This window comes from Rhinopithecus roxellana, chromosome 8, assembly GCF_007565055.1.
Source record: "Rhinopithecus roxellana isolate Shanxi Qingling chromosome 8, ASM756505v1, whole genome shotgun sequence".
Taxonomy (NCBI): domain Eukaryota; kingdom Metazoa; phylum Chordata; class Mammalia; order Primates; family Cercopithecidae; genus Rhinopithecus; species Rhinopithecus roxellana.
In genome coordinates, this window is record NC_044556.1 from 72752742 (window position 1) to 72765793 (window position 13052).

The 13052-nt window shown below is 34.0% G+C and overlaps 1 protein-coding gene across 5 annotated transcripts in view; it reads right to left on the reverse strand.

The window, feature by feature from the left end:
* Nucleotides 1-682: 682 nt before the first annotated feature.
* The window catches only part of SYT14 (synaptotagmin 14), a 240433-nt gene continuing 228063 nt past the window's right edge, over nucleotides 683-13052 (reverse strand). For 2 of the 5 annotated variants that reach the window (XM_030936181.1, XM_030936183.1), the window contains one exon: nucleotides 683-11304. In XM_030936181.1, coding sequence (XP_030792041.1) covers nucleotides 10991-11304 — 314 coding nt within the window. In that variant the 3' untranslated portion in view covers nucleotides 683-10990. Of the gene's footprint in view, nucleotides 11305-12559; nucleotides 12617-13052 lie in introns of all 5 variants that reach the window. The other 3 variants (XM_030936182.1, XM_030936180.1, XM_030936184.1) reach the window with 3 other exon arrangements.

Here is a 13052-nt window from a genome sequence, read left to right on the forward strand (position 1 = left end):
ATATTAATTGTAATTCTCTGAAAGACCTAAACGAAAATAATTTTTTTTCAAAGTATTAAATAATAAATTATCCCTAAGTAAGATATTGCTTACAATTTAGAAAAAAAATTTTGTCAACACTCAAGCAAATCTGTTACTTTTGGCTTAACCTTAAATGTCTTTTTTTTTTTTTTTTTTCCTCAGAGTCTTGCTTTGTCACCCAGGCTGCAGTGCAGTGGCGTGATCTTGGCTCACTGCAGCCTCCGTCTGCCAGGTTCAAGCGATTCTCCTGCCTCAGCCTCCAGAATAGCTGGGATTACAGACACACACCACCACAGCCAGCTAATATTTTTATTTTTAGTAGAGATGGAGTTTCACCATGTTGGCCAGGCTGATCTTGAACTCCTGACCTCGTGATCCGCGTCTCAGTCTCCCAAAGTGCTGGGATTACAGGCATGAGCCACTGTGCCCAGCCTAAATGTCTTAATAATAGAAGCTCAAAACGTTTGAGAGTGGGGGAGGAATTCAGCAGTGAGTACTGGGAAGAAATACAAATTCCTTAAATTATAGTTTGAAGATTACATTATGAATCCATTTATTCTGAGCAGAAGATGTGGTTCATGTTTTCATTATATTTCAGTAGAGATGACTTTACCAAAAGGAAAGAAAAAAAACTCAACCACACCAATTGGGCACTGGCGTTCCCCTCTTTAAAAACGTTAAAAAAGGCTCTGGATAATTTATGGAACTGAGGATTCAGAGACAATCAGAGATTAGATGATGCAGCAACTTTAATTTCTTTCAGTTTTAGAGCACCAAACGTTTAAATTCTTTTTCATATGCAAAATAGTACTTGTTAAGTCTGTTGTTATAAATCTTTGTTGCTGGAAGTAAAATGGACAAGGTAATGAAATATGAAAAATATCTAAACTCAAGGTCTTTGGGAAACAATACAACTATCTAATGAAAAAGAATGAAAAATCAACAAACTACTATTGGCAAAGAGAAAACTATTTTGTTAAACAGGATAGCAATACTGATAAGAATGAGAACAAATTCACATTAAGTGAAAGAACAAACTAGATAACAGTTTATATTCCAGCTGAAGATAGTGAGACCATTTTAAAGCTATTTAGTTTATTTGTGATTTATATGAACTTTAAAGGAGAATATTTTTAAATGTTTGAATTTGTAAGTCTATTTTCTTTGGAAGCCAGATTTGACTTACAATTAAAGAAAATAATATGACCCAAACCTTTTGAGAACAGTATTTTATAGTGCATTTAGATGAGATTCCTTTCAAACCCAAGATCTAAACAACATGTACATATATCCATTCGATATTTCCTTATGTAATTGACATTATTTTATTTTGTGTAACAGTCATATTAACATTTGTCAATGACAAGAATTAGGACTGATGTTTATGTATCATCATCAATGAAGTCAGATGTTTACCCATTCCATGTGAGTACTAAAATGTGAACAGATTTCTTACATAAAGGTGAAGAAAAATAACTTTTAACCCACACAAAATTTATTCTCTGGAAAATTAAACTGCCATTAAAATCTCATTGGAATAATAATTTTAACATTTTTTTACACTGTTTTCACAGAGGTCAGCAATTTCTGTATGTAATACAATTATACAAAAGGAAAAAGGCACCGAGACAATCGGTGTATACATAGTAGAAAAGTTGACATGAGAATAAAATGCAACACACAGCACATTTCCAATTACATGAAAATGATTACATATATGCTCACTCTATAAAACAGACTGCTTCACACACGCATCTGTTTATATTTTTCACCAAAAATGTAAATAAATGTGACAATAATACAACACTGTCGATAACCACACAGACACTTGTTTATATTAATAAGATCCATTAATGGTTTAGAGTCACTAGCAAATATGCTGGAGACAATTCAAGACCAAGGAAAAGGTTAATAGCAGTGCATTTCTTCAGTTGTTTGATAAGAGTTTTGCTCACGGAGCATTTAAACTTTATCACACTGTTATATCCATTATTAGAAAAATAAGTAAGAAAGCTCTGTAGAAACTATATTATTAAGGAAGCTTCTTGCCTCAAAAAATGAAAGAACTAGGAAGGAAGGAGGGAGACAGGCAAGGAAAGAAAGAAGGAAGGAAGAAAGAAGAGTAAGGGAATATTGAATAAAAGATTTCACTAATTGAGCTTTTCCATAATAATTTCATTATTTTGAGAAATGAAATACAATGCAAGAGTATTGATCAGTGAGGAACCTCATGAGTTTTAGAATAGGTCCCAACATTTATCAAGACCCTTAAAACTCATATAATAACTGTTCTTCCTCAAGCCTAATTTAACTGAAAACATATTTATACACTTTCTTATTTCAAAATTCTAGTAAAAATCTAGCCAAAGTTTGGCCATCTCTTCCAAACAGCTTTAAAGATTCCTCAAAATTGTTGCCACTATATTATATTCACCACAAAAACAAAAGCAATCTCAATAAAATTATACAGAAACATAATAAATCAGTTAATTTTATAATGCAAGCTACTACTGGAATTTTTCTCTTGATAAACTTAAAGTAATATTTATAACATCAAAATGCTGTTAGAAGTATCACCATTAATTTCTAGCTCTGCTTCAAACAACTGTTTAAATATGTTTAAATATTAAGAGAGTCAATTTATGTGCAACAGCTACTCTGGTCTCCCCTCACACAACAAATGTCACATAATTACAGAATACTATAAATATTCTCAATATTTATCCAAAAAGACTTCCCAAAACCAAAACAAGCACGATTCCTCCCTTTTCCTTCTCCCCACTCCCCACACTACAAAAAAAAAAAGCCACAAAAAACCAAAAAAAAAACAAAAACAAAAACAAAAAACAAAAGCCCCCAAACTTCTTATGACTCCATGGTATGTACTTCAGTTTTCTGGTTTGGGAAATCGCCTGGTTAAAGCAACATGTGAAATTTTAAAAACCAGGTTTTTAAAAGAAGTCTTCCTGTAAAATTTAAAATAAAAAGAATGTGCAAGCTAGAGGGAGAAGGGAGGAGACCAAAAGGAGAGAATATGATATAATGATCTCAAATCCTCACTTCAAGAAGCTGGCTTCTACTCCATTAGAATTGCAATGACATTTGGGTACTGAAGCGGCCATCCTATTTCAGGGTTCTGGGATACTGATCCTTTATGGGCCTTTTCGCCTATTGGTGCTTATGGATTACTTCCATTCACACTAATGGGGGTTAAGAACAGGAATCACTATGATGACCAACCCGAGGGAATAAATGGTTTGATTATTACCGAAAATTAAACCGTCAGGAGGAGGTTGGCACATCCAGAAACTGACAAATGAAGTGACGTTAAGAAGTTCACAACCACCCACCTTCAACCAGATATGAATGGCAAAGAGAAGCAGTAAGTCTCAGAGATAAGGAAAAATTCCTATTTTCTTATTAAACAAAATAGTCATATTTAATATGAACTGCTAGCAATAACGGAATATATAAACAAAGTTTGAAAAATTATTTTTTCAGTATATAATGGAGTGTTATATTTTATCTATTAATTCATTTTAAACACATCATCATATATATTTTTAAACATAAAGATGCTATGGTTTTTCTTTTTAAAATAGTAATAGTCTTGGATATTTAAAAGACAAACTCAAAAGTCTAACAGTACAAACTGGATTTACTGATAATCAGAATAATAAAGAAGAGGGGGAAGAAGGGTCCTAATAAGACAGTTTATAACACAGACTATCAAACTGACATAGAAATAATGTCAAACATCTTGCACAACTATCGCCACCGCAGTGACTTTGTTCTTATAATTAATTAGAAATTTTCATGTCATAAGCAGTTGAAATTTTACAATAAAGTTATGCCAAACTTTTGTTAGACGAAGAATCAGTTTCCTTCCTGCTCCCAGCCCACACAACATAATTTTAGGGTACTTCACACTATTCAAGGTAAGTATACAACAACCTCACAACCACCACTGAAACAGCAACAACAAACACGCTATGATTAAAGAGTATTACGCTTTGCTCTTTCTGTAGTCCCCAAGAAAGCCTATCTGGTCCTCCCTACAGTCCAGTACAGGTGATTAAGAGAAAAAAGTCAGGGTACCACTTTTTGATAGGTATTATTCAGCTTTGATGAACTAACTCTGGTATCTAGTTTGAGTGTACATGAATAAGAGTGGGAAAAAAGGCAGGGAAGAAGAAAGGGAATATTTTAAAAAAGGCACATACTAGTCTAAACAGGGAGAGAAAAGAGCAATATTTTTACATTCATTTTTTGATAATAAACTAGTAATTCCAGTCTATCAAGCTGATTACCTCAAGATTATATTAACTAGACCTCAAGCTACCACCAAATCAAACACAGTGATACATCTGCAGTCACAAAAACAGCCTAATTCAATGACAACATTATTTCCCATATTCAAATAAGCTCATTTTTCAGTGGGATAACCACAGATCTTTGCGGGGGAAAATAAAACTTCAAAATGTAAAATGTATTCACACAAAATATTACATCAGAGAAGAAAATATGGCTACATTTGAAATGAGGGGAAATGGAAACACAGATGTACCTTATCCACAGCATTCATTTTGAGAGAAAGAGAAGGTCCTGAGGCTGCTGTATTAACTTGCTATTCGAAACAAAGGATCCTAAGAACAAAACAATCAAGGAACTAGAGTTTAGAGCAGCCGTCACAGAAACACAGCTTTTAGAGAAGAATCCAGTACTGCAGTTCATCTGATGAGTGTGATGACAATGAAGTCATTTAGATGATGATAAAGGGAAGCAAGAAATCTTACTGTATACAAGAATGCAAAAATGCCAGCACCTATGGCTGCTACTATACATTTACTCAAAGGTCAGTCTTATTTCATTTACAATACTGATAGAGAAATTACTAAATACCTCCCCATTCTTTGCTTTATATCCATCATTGTAAAGATAACTTAGAAGGAAATATTTGAACAATAATGGAAAGGAATTTTTGGAAGCCATAAAATCAACATATTTATTATACCAAGAAACACTTTGAAAAATGTATGTTGAATGTGAATGTACAGAAACTCATTATTAAATATTAATTTTTTTCATTAAATATTTTCCTTTGTAAGGAAGCACAAGAAAAAGATGAATAACATCAATCCAAGTCTTAATCTGCTTCTTACTATCACTATCACACTTAAAAGTCTGATCTACAGGCACTGAAACATTTCATGAATAATGCTATGTAATACACTTAATATTCTATATCAATAGATCTCAGACAGAATTTCCTGGAGAGCTTAATAAAATGTAGATTATTGGGCTCCCTTCCAGGCCAAATGAAGTAGAATCTCTGGAGGTGGAGGTTTGGAATACAAGTTAAATTTTCCTCCCTGCTTTCCCTTCTCCTTCATACTTTCCCTTCTCCTCCTTCCTTCCCTTCTCCTCCTCCCTTCCTCCCTCTCTCCCTCCTTTCTTCCTTCCTTTCTACAAGGTCTTGCTCTGTCACCCAGGCTGAAGTGCAGTGGCACTATCTTGGCTCACTCCAGCCTTGACTTGCCAGGCTCCAGCGATTTTCCCACCTAAGCCTCCTGAGTAGCTGGGACCACAGGCATGCACCACCACACTCAGCTAATTTTTAAATTTTTGGTAGAGATGGGGTTTCGCTATGTTGCCCAGGCTGGTCTTAAACTCCTGAGCTCAAGTAATCCACTTATCTCAGCCTCCCAAAGTGTTGGGATTACAGGCGTAAGCCACCACGCCTTGCCCAAGTTAAATTTTCAAAATAATTCTTAAGGATACTATAGTTTAGAAATCATTATTTTACATTTTGTTCTTGGAAAGAACATGTATCCTCAAGTTTGATGGGAGTCTAACATGTATTTGTTCTTTAAGACCCAACTCAGGGATTATCTTCTCCAGGAAGATTTTTTTGAATTCCATGTTGCACTCTTCTACTAAATCCCATGGTACTCTACGCATGCCTCTATCTTAATGCTTCATTATACTAGACTGAAATTATCCATTCTGTGGCCATCTTCCTACCTTAGAATGTAGGCCCCACGAGGGCAAAGACTTTGACCAATTTACTATCTCTGCATCTGTAGCACTTGGAACAACAACACATGGCACATATCTAGTACTCTTAAATATATATTAACTGAAGGGATAAATAAATCCATGCATAACACAAGATTCATAAAAACTAAGACTCAAGTAATAGTGTGACTGGTTTCTTCCACAGGGAATTTATTTCAATATTTATTGTCTGCCTACTATGAGCAAAGGGGTACAGAAAGATACTAACAAGGCATTGACTACTTACCTAGGGGGAAAGAGAGACATATGTAATAAAAAACTAGCTATAATTCCTGACAAATCTTAATAAAATTGAGAATAAAATAAACATAAATAAATTGCAATGAGAGGGCAGAGGAAGACAAATCTTTTGTCTCACCACTGATATGAGTGAGATATGGGCTAGACACAGGTTATGCCCTTCATAGAGTAGTAAGGGGGTCATATAACAATTCAAACACCTTGGATTCCCAAAAGTGGTCAAGGAGCAGAACTGATTAATAAGCTTTCAGAAGACAGGCTAAACTGGCAGGATAAATCAATTCCAAATCTCTGCAAATCAAAGTCATCTACAAAATGCCACAAAAGTACCACCGTTTGTGTCCTGAGAAGAAAAAAAGTCTGATCTTTTCTTCTTTGTCTTTTCTCTTTCCCCAGCTGTTTTTTCCCCCTTAGTTCTGCCATTCAATCAAGGTGAGTGGGATTATTGATAAATACAATGTCCTAAGTAGTTTTTTTTTTTTTTTTTTTAAACAGGGAGGCAGATGCAACATGCATAGCATGGGTCTTAGAGTAATTTACATCTGGGTTCCAATCCCAGTTCTTTACTTACTTACTGAATGACCTTGGGAAAGTCTGCTTAACCTCTTCATGGTGCAGTGTCTTTATCAATAAAATGTTGATAACATTACTTACCTCATAGTATTGTTTGGAGAATCAAGCAAATAATAAATTATTGTGCTAGATCTTAGAAAATTATAGCTGTTACCATCACTTTGGAGGGCAGAGACGATGTTTTAAAATTAACGTTAGAAAATGCTTTGCAGCATGCTTAAACTTGTATTCAATATTGTTTGGTTAGTAATAATAATAGCGACAACTACCTTGAATGTAGGCCACAGATGAACTGGGGACAGTGAATGGAAAAAAAATTAGAAATAAAAACTATCAAGGTGAAATTACTGATAACTAAAATAACTATATACGTAATATAATAACTGTCACTGTGAAAAATCTCTATGAATTGTCTAGTCTATGTAGGCAAATGGCAATTTTATGCAAATGAATTTGTGTCCTTTCTATTCATATCTGGATAGGGATCTTGAAAAACATTTGTTGGTGACTACTGTTCTTACTCCATCAAAAATTTACATCTCCCATAGCCTACTTTTTCTTCCATTGGGAAGACTATGATATCATTCAGTATCCCCACTCATCTTCATATTGACAAACACTCTCAATTCTTTTACCCCTTTCCCCTATTGGTACTATCTTAATTTGCAATTATTGATTATGCTTCTGATTCACTTGATAAGTGAAATGAAAATGATGATGGTATCAAGCAAATCATTTAACAAACAGCCCTGGGCATCTTCACTAGGTTGGATGAAACTGCCTTACCAGGCCCTACATTTAAACATGTGTATATTAATCAGGTAGTTTAGATATTTTCTCATTGGGTTTTCTTTCTTTTAATTGTGGTCCAATTTATTACTCTTGTCAGCAAATAAAACATTATTGAGAATTCACTAATAAGATAATATGCAAATGGATTTCAAACAAAATGTGGATTGTTCTGAAGACACAAGAATACAGAAGAAAGCTTCTGACAGATAAGGCAATATTATATTAAATAAAGTCTTTACTGATTTGACATACATTTTGTTTACTGGGCAGCAATAACTATCTTTTGCAGCTCATTTGGGAGACAAACCCCATAACTCCAGGTTTAGAGGCTCCCATAAATGCTGGTCAATTGTCATATTTGGACTATACCATTTTATTAGAAAACTTAGGGGATTTTAAAAGAATATGAAAGCGGGTTGTCTTTTTCAGGTTTCTGAGCCAACACCTGCTCCCTTCCAGTGGGTCCCTATTTGCTATAATTACTGAGATAGAAGATTTTGCTATTAAGCTTTCATGCAAATTTAAGCACACAAAAAAGCAGTCGTACTGTCTCGTACATTAGATTCAGTAGAGTGAAGTGGGTCCCCTGAGCCTTATTTAATCCTTTTCTAGAAGAATAGACAACTTTTTGGGAGTAATTACTATAGTTGTGTCAATCTACAGAAACAAATGTATATTTTGCTGTGTGTAAAGGAGAACAGCAGCAGAAAGCACCCAAACCAAATACAATATCTAGTAAATACACAGAGGAGAAAAATAATCCTAAACTTATGAAATGTTTCTCTGTTCAGTTATCTGAAAAAGCCAGGGCACCTTTGCCTTTACAAATGAATATACATACACATATTTATGTTGTATGTAAGTGCACGTGTGTATACAGATACACACAGTCATATAGATAATTTATAATCTTTGAGGACTTGGCAGCTGGGGTGGAGGTAGGGTCTTTCCAGAAATATTAAAAAACTGTTTATTAATTTTTAGGCCATGAAGGATTTGATACTTATACCAGATAAATCCCTAGGGATGTATCAAATCACACACACATCTGGGAATAGTCTGAAAACAGGTAGATTTAACAAATAACAATTAGTTAGGTCTTTTTCTAAGAGTGAAAGCACCAAGCTGGTCTTACTAATGTGTTTCACTAAGCTCTGTTACAGTTACAAATAAGACTGATAAATCTTTTTATTAGGAAGATAACAGTTGTTAGCAATGTAGTCAGTTGTTTCAAAGTCAAAAAAGATCACTGTAGCTTCAAATGCCTAAGTCCAATTTCTCAGTGAAATCTACATCCCCTCTTCAAGTCTTTTTTCATACTGTTGCTGAAAACACTTAAATGAGATATTTTGCCATTTGATTCAGGTTCCAACTCTTACTCATTTATTTAAAAAATCCTGGAAAAAGCTCATTGATATAACAATAAAAGATGGATTTTTCCCTTTAATGCAGCCCTGTAACAAACATTCTCAAACCTCATGTCATCCAATATAGCATTTGTATTTTTTCTTATAATTCATGTGCATGAATGCATAGAGCTGCCATTTTTTAAACTAAAAATTACAGAAGTTCACGGTCTTTTTGGATTTCTTTTAAGGCCTTTCAGTACAGCCAAGCTGAAGTAATATCTATGCATTGTTTTGTTATTATGGTAACAACAAGTTCTAGTTTACAATAATATATAGTACTTAGTTGGGACTAGAAGCAATGATATACTGCTTTTTAGGAACTGGTAAATAGTAGGTTTTTGTCTATTTTAACTAGAAATGAAAAGGAGAAAAAAGAAACTATTTTTAATATATATAAAACATACTCCAATAAAGTATATGCATAAAATGATATATTAGGTAAGAAGTAAAATTAAAAAGAAAACAGCTTCTAATATTCCTGATTAGAGTTCCTAAATATAAAAACAAATGAAAGTGCCTTGACATTAAAACAATTAGCACATTATACAACTTTTACATACTTCAGAGGAAATAAAGATGTTGCGACACTGTTCTGAGGAATCTTTACATTTATAAAAATTGAAGGCTTAATTTTGCAAATACAACTTTCAAGCTGTATGAGCAAATTTAACTTACATGAAAGGCACAAGATGACATCACGTTGAAGAACTTTATCTGTAAATTTCATAAAGTCTAGTCACAAGTTACTAGAAACTTCATAAGGAATCTCATAACTGTTTTTAACATGTTGTTCCAATTCAAACTGAGAACTGGATAGTCTTTATATCACAAATATAAATTGAAGTAAGAGTGAAGATTTAGAGAGAGAACAGTTTCTTATTTTGGATGCTACCTGCTTTACGCAGTGTTGGTTACTAAATACTCAGAGCAGAAAATTAAAATTGAATTGTTTTCCATTTTCAACAGCTTATCTACTGTATTTTCAGTTTGTAAAAAATGTATTTTCACACTACTGCAATTCTGAAGAGTCAATCACTGAAAGAAATTTTAAAGTAAAGTCCTGCTCTATTAGCTTCCTACATTGGAATACAAGAATACAGGAAGTGCTTTCAACAGAAAGTTACGTAGTTCTACAGTACAACCTGTCTAGAAGACTTGCAAGGGACCAGTACAGTGACTTGGTCTCTTTGGATCAGGCAAAAGCGGAGGCAAATGAAAAATGAGCTTTTAAAAAAATAACATATTAAAAAAATTCCTGTATGAAAATGAATACTTGTTTGCACTTAGATTTAGTGCTATTGAGAGGAAGTGAGGCACAATGAAACTAAGTGCACAAAGGGAACATGTCTGAAATAAAACAATTTTCAGTGTGACTGAAACCCTTCACCATTAGATATGACTTATGATAGAGTTGGAGAACTACTTTTTCATATTAAAGAACATTACAAACACCAGGGACTGGCCAGTCAAACTATGTTTTATAAATAATATGTAGGGTGATGTTAAAATTGCATTGCAACTAAAATTCTGGTTTTTAAAATCACTTATAATTTTGATTTTTCATAAAATGACTGGCTCTTTTGCTAAATTAAAATTAACTTCAAATCAAAAACATCTTATTAAATTTCTGGAGGGCTGTTAGTTTAGCAATGATAATGTATGTTTCTCAGTTTCCCAAACAAGCTCTACTAGATACACATATTTTCTTCATTTATGTCAGTATGAGATGTTCTTTCCATAAAACTTAAAGCATTTTGATAGAAGGTTGAATATGATTCTTCAAAGAACAGTTCTTCTAATGGTGACTTGGTAGAAACAATAATGTTGGAATTGGAAATATGCTGCCTTGGATGATAACTGTTTGCTTATTCTATCCATCATGACTCTAGCAACGCATGCCATCTACATACTTGCTGTCCTTTTGACTCTTTCATTTCAGTCCAGTGATTCAGTTCTTCTTCTCCAGAGCTGTTTAGACCTAAAGAAATCCAGCCTATCATCTCTTTTCTTTTCATGCTGCGTTTGTTATACACAGACAGTATGAGTGTCACATCAGAAAGCTGAAATAGGGCCACTTGAAAAACAAAAGTTTCCTTGTATACTGGATTTGGCTGCCCTCTGCGAATGGATGTCTTGCATTTGGACATCTCTTGACCCATGGAATTCAGTAGAGTTAACTTAACATATGTATCTAAAGAAGAAAAAAACAACATATCACAAATATCATTTGAAACAAACTCAAAACAATTTTCTTATAGGTTAAGAAAATTAAGTATTTATACTTTAAAAGGATATGGTGTATACCGTGTTTAATGGAAATTCAACCAATTCCATTTTGATGTAGATGCTTATAATATGTGACAAATACAGAGAATGCTAAGCAGGCCAAAGATATTTTGGGAGTAATAATATCTTAACCTTACTATTTCTAGGTAATAGTTAGAATTTAAAGGTATACCTCATAATCCTTCCTCCACCCTCCCACCCTATCCTTGACCTCCCACTACCCTCCCCTGCCCATTCCCCTTCCCATTTAGCTTCACTAAGCAGGACATCATAGCATTAATAAACACTTAGCAAGCTCAATTAGCCACAACACTGTAAAGCATTCCACTGTTTTCAGAGAATAAGAATAAACAAACAAATAGAAATGAAGGCAAATGGTGAAGAGGAAAAGAAGAAGACAAGAATGCAAAGATGACATCAAAACAGCTTAGGATGAAATGTCAAAAAAAATCTCTGCATGGATGTGGTTTTTAAATATACTTTAAAAACATTTAAGGGCAAAAATGAAGCCAAATGCATTAAGGGTTCAAAGTTTAGCAAACCAAGTAAAACTTTTGCCTGGTTTCATGCAAGAGTACATTTAATGTGCTTTCAGGATAGTTAAAATACAATAGGATTTTTTTTGGCACAAATTTAATGTAAAATTTTAAGAATGATAGCTGAACTATTTTTATGAATTACAAAAAAAATTGACGTGATGTTTAGTGTACGAAGTGAAACGTAACAGTTCATTGCCTGATTATTTGGGAGACAAATCCTCTCTTTATAAGACTGTGTTTTCAAGTTTTTTAGACTCATGCAAATGATCTTCAGCATGGTGATCCATCATGTGTACTTCATATCAAAATTTCAATTAATTTTAAAGAAAATTACAATATTTATCAGGAAATATGTATTTCTGTTGTATGAATCAAAGTACAAACGAATGAAAAAATAAAAATTTTTATTTTAAAAAGTTTTGCTTATTTCATATATGCTCTGAATACCATCATCCATAATCAGAGATAAATTCTAAGTTAGTTTTATTTAAAGTACCACAGATAATAAATGTGCATTGTTTTGGAAACCAACATGGTGGACAGCTTCACTGCTGGCAAGTTTTAGGGTATTTTGGTTTTGCATGAAAAGACAACATCCAATTAGCCTTTACAGGAACTCACCTCGGATTATATAAACCTGTCCACCTATCAAGTGTTTTAGACAACAGAACAGTCCATCTGACAACAGGGGGTGGAAAGCAGTAAAAGAAATAATGACCAGATGTCAATCGTTGGGTGAAAGAGGGTCAAAGGTTAGAATTAAAGAGGAAACACTGTTCACTGGAGTGGAAGAACACAAAACTTTAGCATTTTAATTCAGATAGAGGACTGAACAAAAGGGATGTTGGGTAAATTTCATGGGATGAGAATTTTTTTTTTTTTTTTGAGACGGAGTCTGGCTGTGTCGCCCAGGCTGGAGTGCAGTGGCACGATCTCGGCTCACTGCAAGCTCCGCCTCCCGGGTTCATGCCATTCTCCCGCCTCAGCCTCCGAGTAGCTGGGACTACAGGCGCCCGCCACCACGCCCGGCTAATTTTTTTTTGTATTTTTAGTAGAGACGGGGTTTCACCATGTTAGCCAAGATGGTCTCCATCTCCTGACATCGTGATCCGCC